General features: G+C 32.7%; 2 protein-coding genes across 3 annotated transcripts; one reads left to right on the forward strand and one right to left on the reverse strand.

Moving 5' to 3' along the window:
• The first annotated feature begins 4,110 nt into the window (after positions 1-4,110).
• On the forward strand, positions 4,111-10,184 carry LOC106757670 (digalactosyldiacylglycerol synthase 1, chloroplastic). Its single transcript, XM_014640407.2, has 7 exons — positions 4,111-4,797; positions 5,447-5,479; positions 5,995-6,082; positions 7,214-7,698; positions 7,778-8,044; positions 8,359-8,708; positions 9,059-10,184. Exons 1-7 carry the CDS (start codon positions 4,213-4,215, stop codon positions 9,591-9,593), a joined length of 2,343 nt encoding a protein of 780 aa, XP_014495893.1. The 5' UTR covers positions 4,111-4,212; the 3' UTR covers positions 9,594-10,184.
• Positions 10,185-15,766: 5,582 nt separating this feature from the next.
• On the reverse strand, positions 15,767-18,050 carry LOC106756943 (aluminum-activated malate transporter 8-like). 2 transcript variants are annotated; one of them, XM_014639539.2, is made up of 6 exons: positions 17,715-18,050; positions 17,436-17,576; positions 17,074-17,346; positions 16,875-16,984; positions 16,642-16,785; positions 15,767-16,498 (listed from the first exon to the last, which is right to left on the reverse strand). In XM_014639539.2, the coding sequence occupies exons 1-6, from the start codon at positions 18,001-18,003 to the stop codon at positions 16,007-16,009; spliced, it is 1,449 nt and encodes a 482-aa protein (XP_014495025.1). In that variant the 5' UTR covers positions 18,004-18,050; the 3' UTR covers positions 15,767-16,006. The 2 variants fall into 2 exon arrangements, with proteins under 2 accessions (XP_014495025.1, XP_022634701.1); XM_022778980.1 differs by having other exon boundaries at positions 15,767-16,501.
• Between the last annotated feature and the right edge of the window lie 1,135 nt (positions 18,051-19,185).

Genomic DNA, 19,185 nt, shown 5'->3' on the forward strand with positions numbered 1-19,185 from the left:
ATATATATATATATATATATATATAATTTAAATTTAAATTTAGTCTGGATGGCTTACGATTTTGTTATTTTTTTAAAAAACATTTATTGATTTTGTATGTTCTTAGTCAGGGTTTAAGGTTTATAGTTTAGGGTTTATGTAATGTTGTTTTGTTTATTTTATTTTTTTAAAACTTAGTTATTTGTTATGTGTATTGATTTTAATCTTTTTTAAATATATTTGTTATAAAAAGTGATAAAAACATGAGATGTTTATGCATATCGAGATGAGAGTTTTGTACAGGGTGAAGCCAAAAAGAGACTTACAAAATTTGTTCGTATAATAGGTCGTCTTTGTGAGATTTTTTTTATGTGGTTGATTTGGTGTCTCTGTGCAACATTTCTTATTATTACATTGGTAAAAGGTCCACAATGATGTCTTTTGAGAGATGACATAGAGAGACAAAAACTTTTCATGTACCTGTTAGTGATATGACTGATTACATCTTTGTGTTGGCACATCTGCCAAAAAGAGTGATAATAAGAGAGAAAAGCCCTAAATATCAAAGGTTATGCAATCAAGGAATCAAGCACAAATCTTGAAATAGGAGAAAGAGATAACCTTGACACCCTGAATAGTTGTTATAAAGGAGATAGGACCTGTTATCACACATGGATAAAAAGGGAGCAGATTTGTAACTCTACGAGGCGTGTGAGAGCTTGTAGGAGCTTTGATTAATGCGTCGTTTATGGCAGTAGATGACGACGACAAATTTGACAATGGCAATCGTAGGCAACGACAACTCTGGTGGACAATGGAGAACAACAAAAAAGTAGATAAAGTTGAGATTAGGAAAGCAGAACACCTTATTGAGACAGATGTTAAAAGACAACATTCTTATGGCCACCAACAATCATCGCTAGCTGACACCGACCAATAACAAAGACAGTGTCGAAAGAAACTCATATAACTAGGCTTTGATACCCTGTTCACTTTATTAAAATGTATGTATGAGATTAATCTTTCTTGTATTGAATAGACACATAAGGCATGTTTTGTTAAATAGAAGAAATGTGAACTAAACTCAAAATACAAATAAGGAATAATAGTAAACTAACTAAAGATAAAAGATAAATATAAGATGTCTATCTAAGATATCTAATAATCTAATATATTTAACATTGTCCATCAAGAAAACAATATTAGTTCCATTCAACAATTTTACTACATCATTTAGATATATCGAAAAGAGGTCACTTACCACTTCAGATTCGTCGACACATCTACTTTAGTGAATGCATTTATTACGTTCTAGCATCATCATCAATTGTTGTAATATAGTTCTCAAACCTCTTAGTGATCATTTGTAAGTGTATCTACTTGTATTATATTCTTTCTTGATTATTGTCACATCACACTCACTATTTTCTGAGAGTAAAAAGAACATTTATAGGTTGTACTTGACTCTTAATCATACCAATAAGCAATGGGTATTCAGTGAATTTTAGCCTTCCAACAAAAGGGCGACTGATTAAAGTTTCTAACAAATCATGATTATGATATCGATATCGATATATTACCTTCAATACCCACCACTTCTTTGTTAGAAATTGGTTTGTGTTTCAATTTAAAAGACACTCACATTTTCTTGTGTCAAATTAGGATGAGCATTAGATTTGTATTTCTTGTACTTTCCATCAATTTCACATCCTAACAATACAAACATCTTTCTTCCAGACAATTAGTTTTATCAGATCTTATAATAACAACAACAAAACTAAGATTAAAAGTAATCCTCAAATCATTGAATTAACTCAACACGTGTGGAAAAAATCCAATCAGTTGTAAAGTTATTTGTGTCATTTTTCTTGTACGTTCCATTTATAAAAAAAAAAAAAATGATATGAAGCTAGAATTTACTTACAAATCCATTAAAAGGGTCAATATTTTATCATAAACTATAACTATCTATAACATAACATCACCATTCAATATAAAAAATTAATAAAACAAAACAAGTACAACAAATTTAAAACTCAAGAAAAAAATTTTAAAAATTAAAATTAAAATTAAAATCAATACTGAATTTTGAAATCCAAGAGAAAATTTTATTGAATTTTAGAATTAAGAAAAAATCTTCATTGAATTTCAAAATCTAGTTAGAAAGTACCACTTTTTTTTACCAAATTTCAAAAGTTAGTAAGATTTTCAATTAAATTTTGAAATTTGGTAATTTTTCTAAATTGAATTTCAAATATGATAATACAGAATATAATAAAAAGAAATGTAAAATTTAAAACGAAGGTGAATCAAAATTATAACCAACAAAAAGAATATAATAAGTACTTGAGTGAAGACGAATGAGATTAGATGAACAAAAATAAAATAAAATGAAAAAGATATCAGTGTTGAAAGAAGAAAACACATGGTTAGAGAATAACTTAAGGATAATTAGTAAATATAGAACTCCATTAGTATATGTTTGATAAACTTAGTGTTTATCTAATTTATTTTATATTATAAATATATATATTGAAAGGATAAAATTGAAATGATTGTGAAATTTGAAAATGTAGGAAAAAAACTTGAAGAAAGCCCGGAATAGTCCCAAATATTGGGCCAAAAACGTAGCTGTGCCAGACACGTATTTGAATGGGCTTCCGTTGAGCAACTCCAAATCACTATTCGAACCGCAGAGTCAGTCCATGCATATATCTAATTTTCATAAGGAAACGATTTCCTATTGAATATGAGTATCTGAAGGACATTACTACGTAGGATTTAGGAAAAGAAAAGGAAGGACTATAATGGTGAGCCGCGTGTGGCGTGATCGAAGGTGCGGCAAATGAAAAAAATAAGAAACACAATGGGACAAAACATAGTGGGTTCGCATTCCTAATATCCCACACAACAACCAGATGGTCGGAGCATCCAAACCACACACATGATGTGTGATGTAAATAAAGTCATCATATAATGGCTATGACTATATATGGGTATGGGCTGGAATAACCTACAATGGACTCAAACTAATATACTTGTCAGAAAACGAAGTTTACTACTAACTACCGTGAAGTATCCAAGCACTGGCACACAAATTTTGTCCTTGGTCCCCATCTTAGTTCAATCGGTGATTAGCTGTTTGCTCACCGAAAAACAAAGACTCTTCTTCTTCGATCGTTCTTTTTTGCATCCTTCCACACCGTTGCTGTTGGTGTCAACTGCTTGTCATAAACACCATCACTTCTTTGTACTCATTATCATCCCTTAACCCAATTGCATTTACATTCCAACACTAATTATTAATGTTTGAATCTGTCAAAACCTTTTCACACTACATTCTATTACAATTTTTTTAATTTAAATAATTACTATTTAATCTTTATTTTCTTAATCAACATTTAAAAAGAAAACTTTATATCTAATTCAATTGAAAAATTGATTTGTTAAATTTTCAATACATTTATCTCGAGATTTTCATTGATATAATAAAGTAAATAAATAATAAATTTTAATTTATCACAACTTGTATACTCATATCTTTACCCTACTTCACTGAATCAATTTGAATAAAACTGTCTTAGAGCCATAATTATAAGAACTCAGGTTCGCTAAGTTGCTGCTATCATTCTTGTTTGTTTGTTTGGAGGAACTTATGGGAGAGAGGAGAGAAAGAGAAGTATGGGATACAAATGCCATCTGTATTCTTTGGAAGACTAAGAGAGATAACAGAAATCAGGCTAAAATCTTATTTTTTTAATTTTACTATTTAATTAAAGAGAAAAAAAATAACTTTTTTTTTTCTTTTATTTGTTTTATACTAGTACTTTTAAGCACACTGGGGTTTCTAAAACAATAAAATATATCTGATTTTGCATGGTAGTATTGTTTTGATTTAGTATTTAACAAGGATATTTTTTTTAGGCGGCTCGAATATTCTCCTCGAATCCACATTCCATAATCAAGAGACGAGGACGTGGGCCAACCATGTTTTGACACATCAGCACAGCACGTGATCCTTCCACGACACTATATGCAATCCATTGTGCATCCTACGTGGCAAGACCAAGCTTCGAGAAAATTTGGGAACTCTCCGAAAATCTTGACCGTTAAAACTTGGTTGCTCCCTCCCTCCATCTTCGTTTGTGGCTCTTACGAAAGGAAACACAATTCGTTATTCTTCCGCGTTGCATACACTCTTTAGAAACAACGCACTGGTGTCGGAGTTGAGCCATGGCGACGCATCCGCAAACTCCGACCTCATCGAACGCCTTCTCCTTCCTGTCGAAGGGCTGGCGCGAGGTTCGAGACTCAGCGGACGCTGATATCCAACTCATGCGTGACCGAGCGAACTCGTTCAAAGACCTAGCGACGTCATTCGACCGCGAGCTCGAGAACTTCTTCAATTCCGCAACGCCGCCGTTCTCGGTTCCGGCCATGCGCTCTCCGCCGCCGAGGGAGATCGAGTTCGTCAAGAGTCTACGCCCGAAGCTGTCGGAGATTCGACGCGCCTACTCCTCACCCGATTTCAGCAAGAGGGTTCTGGAGAAATGGAGCCCGAGGTCGCGGATTCGAATCGACCTTTCCGCGATAAAGAAGGCTATTGTGTCGGCGGAGGAAGATGGGATTGTGGATTTCGAGAAGAGGGGAAGGAGGTTGAGTTTCTGGGAGGAGTGGAAAAACGAAGGCGAGGGTGAATCGAAGGACTGGGAGCCGATTCGTGCACTGAAGATCAGGCTCAAGGAGTTTGAGAAGCGCGGTTCTTCTTTTGAGGCTTTCAAGAACAGTGAATTCTTGGAGAAAGTCAAGTCTGGCTTGGTCTGTGCTTCTTCCTCTTTTACTAATTTACTTGGTTTCTTGTTAATTGTAGGGTTCTGTGTGTTTTGGGTAGGGTCTCTGGTTGTGGCTAACTTTAAGTCATTGTTTCTTTGGAGGAAGAGCCTGCTTGGCTATACCACTGTATTTGTTAATGAAAATTATCTGTGCAGATGGTTTATTGATGTTACAATTAGAACTTGGAGGAAGATTATTCGTTATTACTTGTTAAAAACTCTTTTTGTTCGACAGTTTAAAAATTACCTTCTGAACTGATGATTGATTTGTGTTGGGTTTCTGTTACTACTGGATGTTTTAATAACTTTAATGATTCACTGAACGAAATTAAGAAGGAATTTGAAATGATTATTGTATGAGCCATATTTCGGGCACGAGTGCAACAGTATTGATGTCAAGCCATTTGTTGGTTGAGATGTATGTTGACAGGTTTATTTGTTTATTTTTAGTGAATCATGTACTCGGCTCATGTATGTGGTTTCTACCGTTAACTGTTCTTTATGAGGATTCGCGAGTTTTTGTTTTTTAATCGCTGTTGTGATTGCTGGCTTGTACTTTTTGGGCAAATGAGCAAATTTTTGTGAAGTGCTTTTGTTATGAGAGCTTACGTGTTCATTTATTGACTTTCTTGCAGAAATCAATGTGCAAGGAACCTGAGGAGTCAAAGGTTTGTGCGTTGTATGTTTTGATTTTTTTGTTTATATGAATATGTCTGGACAAATATTTTGTACTTTTGCGTAAGTTAACAAGAAATTGTATGAGACTGGTCGTTTAAAGGTTGTAATCTAACTTTCAATGGATCACTGTGCATATATATTGTTGAATACGATCAAACACCAGTCCATGGATCCTTAGGTTGCGCCTCTGGGCTGGAAGTTCCACTATATTGATTTTTTTTAGCTGGATGTGAAAAAATATTTCTGAGTTAGTTGGCATAGACATTGTTTTTATATTCCAATTTCAAAGTAACATTAATGTTTAATTTAGACATTAGGGCAATCAGTTAGGAGAAGATTGGATATATGATACTAAAGAAATATGGGCTAAGTCACTTAAGCATGACACTGACATCTATGCTATGGATGTGTTCAAATTCCCGAGTTCTGATTCTTGTCTGCTCTGGACTTGTGGTCTTGATTTGAATCATAAACTATGGTTAACATTTTCATTCATCTTTCATAGGAAGTGCCACCATTGGATGTACCCGAACTTCTTGCCTACTTTGTAAAACAGTCTGGGCCATTTTTGGACCATCTTGGAGTGAAAAGAGGTACATAGTTATGCCCAATTATTGGGATTTCCACTTTATACATCTTATCTGGAAGTTTATGTTCTGTTTTTTCTTCACCAGTAAACTTTGGTATAAACATTTTCGCTTGCAATGTAAATTGGCTTTTTTGTTTCTACTTTCTTGTGTTTATAAATCATCTAGTTGGTTTCTCCTTTCCTGAAATCTTAGACAATGAATGGTTGGTATAAGCATTCTGTTCCATGTATCTGGTAAAGTAGGTAAATGAAACAAACCGATGTAATGCTTTCCAGCTACAATAATTCCCCATGTCCTTTTTCTACTTTTTGGAATTTACCTTGCTATGCTATTCTACTGCATTATTCTTGTTGTGATTGGTAAGCAGGTGTCGACTTCTGATGTATTTGTTAGCTGTCTCATCCCTTTGTTATTTAACAGTGTGATTAACTCGTCATATATTTCATGCAACTATGTGGGCGTCATGCAGATAATTATTAGATGAAGATTATTGTTCAAAACATGAAAAATTGTTTCCCAAACCATCAAATAATTTCTTGTTGAAAATAATAAAATTGTAATCACTCTGATTGTCAATTGCTTAGTTGTCAACTTTATCATTCACTGAAAATAATAAAATTCAAGATGCAACAAATTTGTGATCAAGATTTAAGATATTTTCATTTGTTATTGTATTTTACACTAATTTTTAATATAATTGAAGGGAGTTGAAACATTCACTAATGAGATTTTTATTAGCATGATTGACATGAGGTATACTTCTAATCCAATTTTAGATTTTCAAAATACTCATTCTAGTTATTCACTTTTTAATTTATCAAAAACACATCAATTGATAGGAAATATAGTGAGTGTTGAATAAAATCAGCTGTTATTCATTTGGTCCATTACGTCTTTTGTTGGACTAGTTGGTTAATTAAGTGGAAGAGATTAGTTATACATGTTAAAGAGATGATTTGATTACATTAAATAGGGAAATAGGTATGATTTGATTACATCAAGTAGGAAAATCTCATAAAAAATTTCTCATTATTAATTATTGATTTTGTTCCTTATTATTGTAGTTTATGGGTTTACGGTGCACTTTATCTGCCATTCATTGTTGATGACTTTTTAAATGTGGTTTCATCGCAGACGTATGTGACAAGATAGTTGAAAGTTTGTATAGCAAACGCAGAAACCATCTTCTATTGCAATCCCTGTCTGGGGAAGAGTCTTCTATTGTTGGGAATGGAAACATAAATGATGAATTGGACTTACGAATAGCAAGCGTCCTTCAGAGCACAGGACACCGTCACGAAGGTGGATTCTGGACAGACCATGCTAAGCATGATCCGTCTGATAGTGAAAGACATGTTGCAATAGTCACAACTGCTAGTCTTCCTTGGATGACAGGAACAGCTGTAAACCCCCTATTTCGAGCTGCATATTTATCACAATCTGCAAAGCAGAAAGTCACTCTGTTGGTTCCATGGCTTTCTAAATCAGATCAAGAGCTTGTTTATCCCAGCAGTCTTACTTTTACTTCACCAGAAGAACAGGAAGTTTACATACGTAGCTGGCTTGAAGAAAGGATTGGTTTTAAGGCAGACTTCAAAATTTCTTTTTATCCTGGGAAGGTAAGTTTTCGGGAGAATTCTTCCTTTATGTTTCATATCACTTATGTCAATTTTTACATTTCTTCATTCTCACGTGTAGTTTTCAAAGGAAAGACGGAGTATAATACCTGCTGGAGATACTTCTCAATTTATACCATCCAAGGATGCTGACATTGCTATCCTGGAAGAGCCGGAACATTTAAATTGGTATCATCATGGCAAACGTTGGACTGACAAATTCAACCATGTTGTTGGTATTGTTCACACAAATTACTTGGAATATATCAAGAGGGAGAAAAATGGAGCGCTCCAGGCATTCTTTGTGAAACACATAAACAACTGGGTTACAAGAGCATACTGCCACAAGGTATGTAATTTATCATTCTAGTATTTTTCTTGGGCTTTCCTTCTCTCTAAAAGTAGAAACTCCTTTATTCTGGAAAAGTTAATTTTTTAAAGCTTTTTATAAAATTGTGTTTGACCTTTTTTAAAGCTTTTTATAAAATTGTGTTTGACCTGACTTTTCCTTTAAGGAGAAGAGAAATTAAAAAAGTCTAGGCCAGCACTACCTAACTGAGGAGATTATTAGATGGTTTTGGTGTTTTTGTTGATAAAAGGATTTCTAACCATAAAAGAATTAATCAAGAGAAAAGGTGCTAAATATTTTGTTTATATACTCAGGTTCTTCGTCTTTCAGCTGCTACTCAGAATTTACCCAAGTCTGTAATTTGCAATGTTCATGGTGTGAATCCAAAGTTCTTGGAAATTGGAGAAAAAATTGCTGCAGAGAGGGAGCTTGGGCAGAAATCCTTTACAAAAGGGGCGTATTTCTTGGGAAAGATGGTGTGGGCAAAGGGATATAAGGAGTTGATAGATTTATTAGCAAAGCATAAGGCTGACCTTGATGGCTTCAAGTTGGATGTGTTTGGAAATGGAGAGGATGCTAATGAAGTTCAGAGTGCAGCTAGGAAGTTAGATTTGAATCTCAGCTTTCAAAAAGGAAGAGATCATGCAGACGATTCTCTTCACGGGTAGGAACCGTCTGAAAACTGAGCTCCAAAGTTTATAGTGAAATATATTCACAACAAAAATCCCCAATTTGTCGTGAAATACACCTAAATGAAATGGTGAAAATAAATTTTGAAGTTACGCATGTATTACAACGTGAAACTGTGCAATGTTTTACTCCCTTACCTTCTTAAGGTGAATTGAATCAATTGATTGTGTTCAGAAAATGCAATATCCAAAGCTGTCTTTTATACATGCATGCTGCACATTCACCTACATGTGATTCTATCTCATGCTTTACATACCCTGACAATCTGACACTTGTTTTTTATAAAATTTGTTCCTGTTTTGACACAATTTATCCTTCTTGTAGGTACAAAGTTTTTATAAATCCTAGCATTAGCGATGTGCTATGCACTGCTACAGCTGAGGCACTTGCCATGGGAAAATTTGTAGTTTGTGCAGATCATCCGTCAAACGAGTTCTTCAGGTCATTTCCCAACTGTTTGACGTACAGGACGTCCGAAGACTTTGTGGCAAAAGTAAAAGAAGCATTAGAAAACGAGCCGTATCCTCTAACACCTGAGCAAAGATATCAACTTTCTTGGGAGGCCGCTACTCAAAGATTTATGGAATATTCTGAGCTTGATAGCATCCTGAATAAGGAAAATAATGGTGAAAAATCAAGCCTAGATAAAGGAAAGCTCGTTCCCAAGTCAGTTTCAATGCCTAATCTGACGGAAATAGTAGATGGAGGCTTAGCATTTGCTCACTATTGTCTCACCGGGAATGAATTCCTGAGATTATGCACAGGAGCAATACCTGGGACACGTGACTACGATAAACAGCACTGTAAAGACCTTCATCTTTTGCCGCCGCAGGTAGAAAATCCCATCTATGGCTGGTGAATGGATTGACTAGTTTTTGAACAGGTGGCGAAGGGAAACTTGTCATACCAGATCATAACGAGCAGTACTGTGAAAACTATCGTCTCATGCTTGTAGGTAGAAAAACTTATGGATGGCTGGGGATCGTTTAGTGGTTTGAATTTTAGTTTCTGCTGAGTTACTGTGATTTGTCTTAGGTACTAGCATTCTAGGTTTTCAATTCTTTAAATTTTGTAGTTCTTTTTGTTTTTTGTAAGTGATGTAGTTTAATAATTTACCAAAACACTAATAGAAAGCTAATGTAAAGTTGCACGACAAAAAGTAGAACGTTCTCCCACGTAACTAGTGGAGAATAAGCTGTAATAAATTTGCATCGGTTTACGTGGAATAAATTGTTCAGTTGTGGTAACTTGAAGGACTTCCTTAGGGTATTCACTCTCCACACGGAAACATCAGACATTTTGGTTAGTGGGAAGGAGAGGGAAATTAAAGAATAGAGGGCATTGCTACTGTGATCTTAATCAGGAAAGAAATCAGTTCAAAAAGGGGAAGAAAGTGTTGTCACCCATTTCTGTAAGGATGAATAAACTTTAAAGGCAATTGCTTGCTGAACCCTATTAATTTCTACATGCAGTCCATAACTTTGGAATTCCATTTTTATCCTTGGTTGTTTATTTGAAAGTTGTGAGACAATGTTGAATTGGTTTGGAGTGTTTTTGTGTGAGGTTTTCTGGGAAGCTTTAGTGGGGTGGAGGTGGTGGTGATTTGCAAAAGCCAGACAAGCTGTAGGAGGTAAGGAATACACTTCCAGAAGATGTTATCCGGTATAGGTGTGGGAGGTGAGAAATGATTTTCCGAATTCGTGTTTCTGGAAGAGTATAGTATCATTCTGCAAAAATCATTCCAGAAGTAGTTGAGTTAGAACATACATAACTCTCCCGGAAAATGAATTCCGATGATGTTGAAAATGTGTTCCGGGATAATGGTTCCAAAATAGACGTGGCGTGGACTCCGAAATAAGAGATCTGAAAGCACGAATCTCCGGAAAGGTCATTCTGGAAGTGTCTCTGTGCTACCTATTTTTCTCTACATCTCCTATTTCGATCTCTCTGCATCTGCAATTCCAATCTCTGTACATCTGCAACTCCTTTTGGGCATCTCTTACTGTTTTCCTTTAATTTGTGTTTTGTTGGGAGAGAATTTCATGGATGTTGATTTGAGGGTATAGAACAATTTGAGGGTGGGTTGAATGGAGAACTCACACACATCTGCACTGTCTAGCGAGGAAAAAGAAGAAAAGGATAAAAAAAATTAAGTTTAGATTAAAAAACCAATAGTATTAATTTTGATATTTCACATATTTGATGGATGCAGTTGAAATTTGAGGGGTGCAGCAAGAATTGCTACTCCAAATAACTAGACTCGATTAGGGGCTTGCGTAGGAACCATCCAAAGCAAATCCCCTTGGGCCTCTCCAGTCTAAAAAATCATGGTAACTTATATATATATATATATATATATATATATATATATATATATATATATATATATATATATATATATATATATATATATATATATATATTTCTCCGCCCCTATATAAAAGAAATTCCAACTTTCCTTTTTTGGATTGTGTAATTTGGAAGTCACATGACTTATGAATTATGCAATTCAAAAGCTTTTTTTTAACTCTTTTCAATTTCTAGAAGTTACTTTTGGCTTTACATTGGAAAATATTTTTGAATTTTAGGCTGTACAATTGCGAAAGTAATTTTTTTGAGAGAAACATGACTCCACCCTATAAAACAAAATTTATTTCATTTTTGCTTTATTTTTGAAAAAGTTTTGATGAAGAAAATTATGAAACATATATAATCTAATCTAATTCCGAGGGTTAAGAAGAGTTACATTTTGGTGATTTTTATTAAATTTGAATTCGTGTTCTCTGTAAATTTTCAACATATTTTACTTTGACTTTAGGATATGAAAATTTTCTCATAATCGTTTCTGTCAAATAATTGAGTTGACTTGGCAGCCTTATAAAATTCATAGGTCAGAAGTGATTTATAATTCACTGTAAATTAGTAAATTAATGAAGTGGGTTAATTTGTTTATAGTAACCTTAAAGTTAACTATACTTATTTGAAGTTAATGATTTAACAGAATAAGATAAAACATAAGAGTAGACGGCATAATAGGATAAAAGGGAAACAACCATATTATGATATGTGTAACAAAATAATATATTAGAAATAAAGATGATGGTAATATAACAAATAATAAGACTACATAATGATGATGGTAATTATAGTAAGGGTTGTTATAAAAAATTTTGACGTGATAGAGTGGTATTGCTATCATCGTGATAATAAAGATTTTTTTATAATTATGATACTATTAATAACAGTTATGAAATTAACAAATGAAGCAAAGAAGAGTGATCACAGATATTTGATTTGCTAAAAATGAATATTAAAAGGAGAAAATAATTATTTTATTTTTCTATATGTGACCACCGGTAAAATCCTTACTTTACAAAAGTAATAATCTTTTGAAATAACAAAATATAAAAGATAGATAATTTTAAGCCGAGTTTGAACCTTGAACCAAGTAATTAAATCTAGGTGAATGTTACACTATTTTATGTAATTTCCTCTTCTGTTCTATACTTTTTTACCATTCGTTTTTCACAGTTTATTTATTTATCTATATATTTGATCTTAGCACCAATCTTTTTTCTTTTGACCAGCAACATATATTATATTGGGTTGGAATGTCAAGTTGACATCTTTTATTTATAAACCTGAGTATACCCCAAAAAACAGTCGTTTTTGCAGATGCAAAAGAGGCCAGCTTTACATATATAGCGTGCAATGCACTTTCAGTTAATAAGCGTTCCATTTCATAGTGCAACTTTACATAGCATGTGATTCCCATTGACCAAATCTCTTAACCCTCAGACTTTGGTAATAAGGTACGTGGAATCTTCCAGTTTCTGATTGGGATTAATCTGATTTAGCCCATACTCATCTCTGCTATTCTGTACCATTGGGTATCTCATGCGTGCGACTGTGTCAAAATGCATGCACTACTTTTACTACCAGGAAACAAATTAATATGGGATCTTCTAAAAGTTTATACAAAATAACAGACTAAGCTTAATGTTATGAGATAAGAAATAATATATTTGATTATAATTTACTTTTTTTTAGTTTTTGTATAATTGATTCTGTCTTAAATAATTGATATATTCTATTTATCTTAATTATTGTATGCTGGTCATGTATATTTGTACGCTGATTACTCTTCAATATCAATAACACATATTTGTTACAATCTTTACAGTATCCGATCAATAACACACATTTGTTACAAATATTAGATGCATTTTTCTTAAACTTAAAACCTGTTTCTTGTGACAGAATAGTTGCATCTGGTGCTGAAGGCAAATGATTAACACAAATGCAGTCGATCGTCACTAAATTTGTTCTTAAGAGAGCTTACTTACTGAGTCCTATGACGTTTGTAGAATTAAGGTAATCAAGCCATCTAGAATAGAATCGAAAGCAAAGGGTCAATAATTAAGGTGTAACTCTTATGCATATTACCTAAATAATCAATGGTTTACAAGACGTGATCTTTAAATCACACCTATCATATAACCTTGAGCTTTTATATATTTAGATAACAATTTTATACAAGTGGAAACTTCACTGTGGTCTAAGTACGTCAGTTGTTTAGGAACAAACCTTAAATTCTTGAAATGAAATTCGAGAACTGCTTTTTGTAAATTATAGTAAGAAGCTCGCTCATGATTTTGGATTTTCTAGGAAACTAAAAACGTCTTTTTTATGTATAGTGAATAGTTTACGATGAAGTCAAGTCGAGCATCTTTGATGAATATACTTGTGATAAATTCATGCATCTAATTATAGTAACATTTGCCCACATTATTTTTTAAGATCCAAGTGATTCAGTATCAGATGTGCAGCTTTCTAGATATGGCTTCAAGTGTTGAATTATTATAATACCCACCTTCTGCTTGTAAGAGTTATTGGAAGACAGAACACAGAGGTAACTCTACCACAGTTTTTTTGTTTTTTCACCTTTGTCTTATTATGCACTTTCTAAGCAGTCAAATATAAGAATTCAATGCATGTTTAGCTCAGTTTACCTTTTACTAATTAGCATTATTATATGAACTGCATTTTATTCTATTTCTAATTCCCTTTATTGGGATTGATACAACGCAATTGTGTATACCATGTTTTCCAAAATTCTCTTTCTCTTTCTCTTCACTGTATATTGTATTTAATATCTATCTCCCCGTACGTCTTGCAGATGAAAGGGTGGAAATATTTACACTGCTATCTTTAAGCAGCAAAGTTTAGTGTTGGTTTCACGTTATGTTCAAATATAAAAACAAAACCCTAGAAATCAAGAATATCAACGATTGAATCTAATATCTCACGTAAATTACTCAAACTCTCTGTACCGACTGTAGTGTTATTTTAATCATCCTTTGAAGAAGAAATTGAAAAAAGGAAAAAACTGAGGACTGCACGCATGGCATAATGTGATGGGTATTTTCATAGGCTGTGAAGAAGGAGATACAATAACATCAAACATAAAGTGAGATTGTATTTAAATATATATTGTAAATTAATTTTATCTTTTATATAAAAGTGAGATTTCTAATATAAATTTAGGAGACTTTTTGTTATATATATATATATATATCTTAAGATGTTTTGAAAGAGTTTCATGTGAGTAGTGGTTTCAAAGGTATATGCAGGAACTTTAGTTTTGAAATAGTAAGAGCTTAGTTTCGAATGCTTTGGCTGCATGTTCCTTTTTGTGCCCTATGTAAGGAAAACATTATATTTGCTTAAGGAATCCTGTGAAAAGCAGATTAATTAACAATGGATTCGTACAAAAAACACATTATTAAGAAATATCAATAAGGGATATACTGTGAATAACCTCTCAGATGTATCTTAAAACTTGAAATTATTATTCATCAGGGATGTTGGGGAATTGGGTTGATACGAATTATGCAAACTTATTGATAAAAAAAAAAAATTAAATTACGGAAACTCGTCATTTAATCTAATAAAAGAATTTTGGAATAAGTTGGCTTGAGTTTCCACATTTGCTAGGGGTTGGATTAAAATTTTGAAAAATAAGTTTTTCTTAAATTTTGTAATCCTGAAGTATTTAGTGCGTTTAATTTTCTTAAAAGAAATATGATTATTCAAGTAAAACTAAACAAAAAGTGATAAGTAAATATCAAGTATCAATCTAATTCATATAATATAACAAAATGTTTATGTTTTGGTACATCTATTACTGCAACATCATAAGAATGAGAAAAACTACTTCAATACTCTAAAGTTAATAGATCATAAGTCCAGCAAATAATGACCACAAATCACCTACTAATCCTACAATTAATAGCATGGTAGTTCTAAAATAAAATAAAATTCAATGAACCATTTTAAAATAAATAATTTTTATTCTCACCATATTTACTTTTCTTAACCTAATAATTATAATTATCAATAAGTGTCAAAAATATGATAAAGTAACATCTCTATCAATTCATTTTATGCTTTTAATGTTTTTAAAATGTAGATAAAATTTATAAGTTTTATAAATTTCAATATAATTTAAAATTAATTTATATTTAATGTTATAATTTAAAATAATAAACTCAACTATAATCTCACAAATAAAATACTTTGAACAATTCGTACCCTGTCCTTTTGGGTGCTAAACTCCATATCTTTCACAGATGATCATTTTTGCCTTAATTTTTTCCTTTTTATTTTGATAAAATGTTAATACTTGGATTTTCAATTAAAGTAATCTTTATTTGTCATGAAATCGTCAAGGCTCTATGCTTACTGGCCATCCAACAATTCGCTTTTAAGAGTTCCACTTTAACGTAGCTAGGCACAATAGTAGCCATGTATATTTTGTTTCAAACTTCACTAACAATTTGTGTGGCTTACCATAAATATTAACAAAAAGTAGAATACAAGACATATATATATATATATATATATATATATATATATATATATATATATATATATATATATATATATATATATATATATATATATATATATATATATATACACTCAGAGAGAAGAGGAAAAGCACCAAATGTGGCTGAGAACATAGCTAGTTTACCATTTACTTTTCTGCAGCTAATTAAGTAAATCAAATGACAGCTAACACAACCTGTCAGTAGAACAGAAAAGAAAACGTAAAGTAATGAAATTAAGGTAAGAATACGAAAAATCATCTCACCTTAATTTAACTACTCAACACTACATGAGTAAAATTACATGGGAGACTAGTTAACCCAACAAAAGAATAAAAAGTTGAGCAATGACAATTACTAGCCTCAAGTAAGTGACAATTATTTACATACGTTCGCAGGGTTTTGTTGCTGTCTTTTCTTTTTCTGGTGAATCTGTAGTTATTTCTGGGATCGTGATTGTAACGTGGTCGATTGTGTTTTCAATATCCACAACAGGTTTTATGATACCTCGATGAAGAAGGTGTGACTTCTCTGGTGACACATTGGGTTCTGCAACACTCTTGAAGTAGGCTAAGTGAGAAAGTTCGGAAACAGACTCGTATATTTTTTCCACTGACTTGGTGATTTCTTTGAGTATTGAAACTACTGTGACAACTGGAATTATGGATAGGAGTTCAGCTCCTTCCAAAGAAACAGTTTCAAGGGTAAATTTGAGCTCTTCAACTGCAGTTTTTGCATTCTCGATGTGGCTTTTTGCAGCTGATGGATGTGTCATTGTTTTGATTGATGAAAATATAACGTTTAACGCTTTGTTTGATTCTGAAATCATCTTTGTGCATGGTTCTTGAATTTTACATTTGAATTCCAAAGATGTCTGCTGTCACAAAAATGAGTTTATATGAGCTTCAAGCTTATAAAGCTAAAATGGTTTTCTATGGAGTATCTCACCAGTGTATATTACTGTTAATTTCTTTCAAATAATATTTATATTTTTTCAAGTAGAGAATGATGTCTTACAGGGATTTTCGGGTTAAGGTAGTTGTTAAGGGTTTCAATCTTGTAAGCGCATTCCCGAGTAAGTACTCCAATCTTCAAGTACTGTGTCCAAGGATGTCGAAGACGAAAACCACCATGTCCCGGTTCCCACCTTGCCAAATTTGCCTACACATGATATATAACGTTAATATTTGATCAATCTATCAAATAAAAAGGTTGAATAATATCTTAGAAGAAAAACAAACCAAACTCACCAAGGACTCCTCACTTGCTTTGGAATTGAGAACAGTTTTGTATCCTTCAAGAATTGACTTCTCACATTTTTCTTTATCCTCTGAGCAATGAAAATATTCCACTTCAAATCCTGAAAAATAGTAAGAGCTTCATATATTAACACATGAAACACAAAAATAAAAAGAAACATAATTTATATGGTGACTCGAATATAGATACCTTGTAGGTAATTTGACAACTTTTCTATGTTGGAAGCTACCAACTTGTGAAGGTCTTCACCTGCCCATACTGGACAAATGAAAATGGAGATGACCATGCAAGCTGTTACCCCTATTAAAATTGTTGAAAGTCTCTGATGAGCAAGTTCAAAGAGTTCTTCCACTCGATATCCCGAGACAGCAACTAAACAGAAGGTCAAAATAAATATCACCAATCCATAATCATATCTTGCCTTGATCTTTGGAAAAAATCTGAAAAAAGTAGCTCCCGCGGCTGGAAAAACACAAAAAGAAGCAAATGATAGTCTTAAATCCATGATGAAGCTATTTTTTGTGTTAATATTTTACTTATATAATATATACCTAGAATGAAGACTAGGATCCCAAGGACAATAGGTTTTTCTCTTTCTCCACAAGCAGAAGCTAAGTGTTGCCCTCCAACTCCTAAAGCACCAGCTAATAATGTAGCACATCCTCTATTTAAACTTTTGTAGAGAGTTGCACCTGCTTAATTAGAAACCAAACATATCATATGTTAATGCATTGATCTTTGACAGTTTTCAGGTTTTGACCATTAATTATATAACAGTGAGAAATATATAGGAGTGTATTTATGCATTATTATATGATGTCTGCACTCACCTACACTGAATTCAAATACAACCACTACTGTCAGAACAGCCCACATTCCAGCGTCTCCGAAACCATCGTAAAGAGGCCTCGAGTAGTAAAACAAGGAAACCAAGGTAAGAGCGAATGCAACTTTTAACGAGTGAAATACTCGTCTGGGATCATCTTTTCCAATCTTTGTTATGCTCTTTATGAAGTTGATAACCATAAACTTGATGTTCCTAGACAAAGCCTTGAGGCAGTTCTTCCAATAGACAAAAAACTCTTCTTTGTTTGCTTCCATTGTTGACTCAATATCCATGAAAACTTTGCCACAAATGTGCGGAGTGATACAAGTTTTAGGAGAAAGTTGGGAAGAAAACACCAGCTATGAAATGATGTAAGGCAAAGATTTTGAAACTTAGGAATAAAATGACTTCGAAGAGTGATATTTATAGGACCAGAAAGAACAGCTGTGTCGTGCAGCATAGATTTTTTTAAACGAGATACATGAGTTGCTGTCCTTTTGCGGGAAGAGAAAGGCTGGTTTTCTTTGAGAAAAAAAGTTACTTTGTCACGGCACATATCTTATCAAAATGCCCATAACTCTAAAAGTATATACCTTAAGAAACTCATTTCCCTGACCAAAACAATTAATCTACCAAAACTTACATAGAGAGGGAATGTTAGGATATATGCTTCCAGCTGGAGTAGTTTACTTCCGAAAGCAGATTAAACAAAGTTGATTTACAAAACAAAGTTGATTTACAAAAACAGACGCATAAGAAAGTTTAAACAGAGTAATAATCTAGGAAAACAAGTAACTGAGTACGAGAGAAAAAAAGAGAGAAGAGTCAATCACATTGAGGAGAAAAGTGAGTGTTTGAATTTTTTTGTGAGAGATGACCAAGATAATCAATAGAATGAGCGTAATTGATCTTTGTAAATGAAGGTTCTTCTCGGATTTTAAGATGTATATTAGACTTCGATTATAGTCAAAATTGAAACAAAAATGATACTCTCTTTTAGTTTAGGTCATAATGGAAGCTAATACCCTTCAAGTTCTCCTTTAATTTACAATAAACTTCTATTATTCCTATAGCTGAAGCAAACTCAAAACGAAGTTAAAGACTCTTCAAATTAATTTTTTTTAAATCATAAAGAATATATGACCTTAATCCTATCCGTAATCGAGGTTAAAGAACAAATATATGATTTAGTGTTGTTTTTATTATTGAAACAAAATGTTGATTTTTTTGTTTATATTTATAACTGAAGTAAAAAAAAAAACTTATCATTTTTTTAATATGTTTTGATTGTAAAATTGAAACTCAATGTAAAAACAATATGTGCTACTGTATTCCTTCTTTGTAATAGTGAAAGAAAAAGTATTTACAAATACTAGTGGGGTGTATTATTAGAAATGTGTTAATTGTTTGAATTGAAAACAATTACAAGCTGACCTAATACAAAAATATCTTCTGTGATGTGCATGTTAAATAGC

The sequence above is a fragment of the Vigna radiata genome, chromosome 3 (assembly GCF_000741045.1).
Source record: "Vigna radiata var. radiata cultivar VC1973A chromosome 3, Vradiata_ver6, whole genome shotgun sequence".
NCBI classification, from domain to species: Eukaryota; Viridiplantae; Streptophyta; class Magnoliopsida; order Fabales; family Fabaceae; genus Vigna; species Vigna radiata.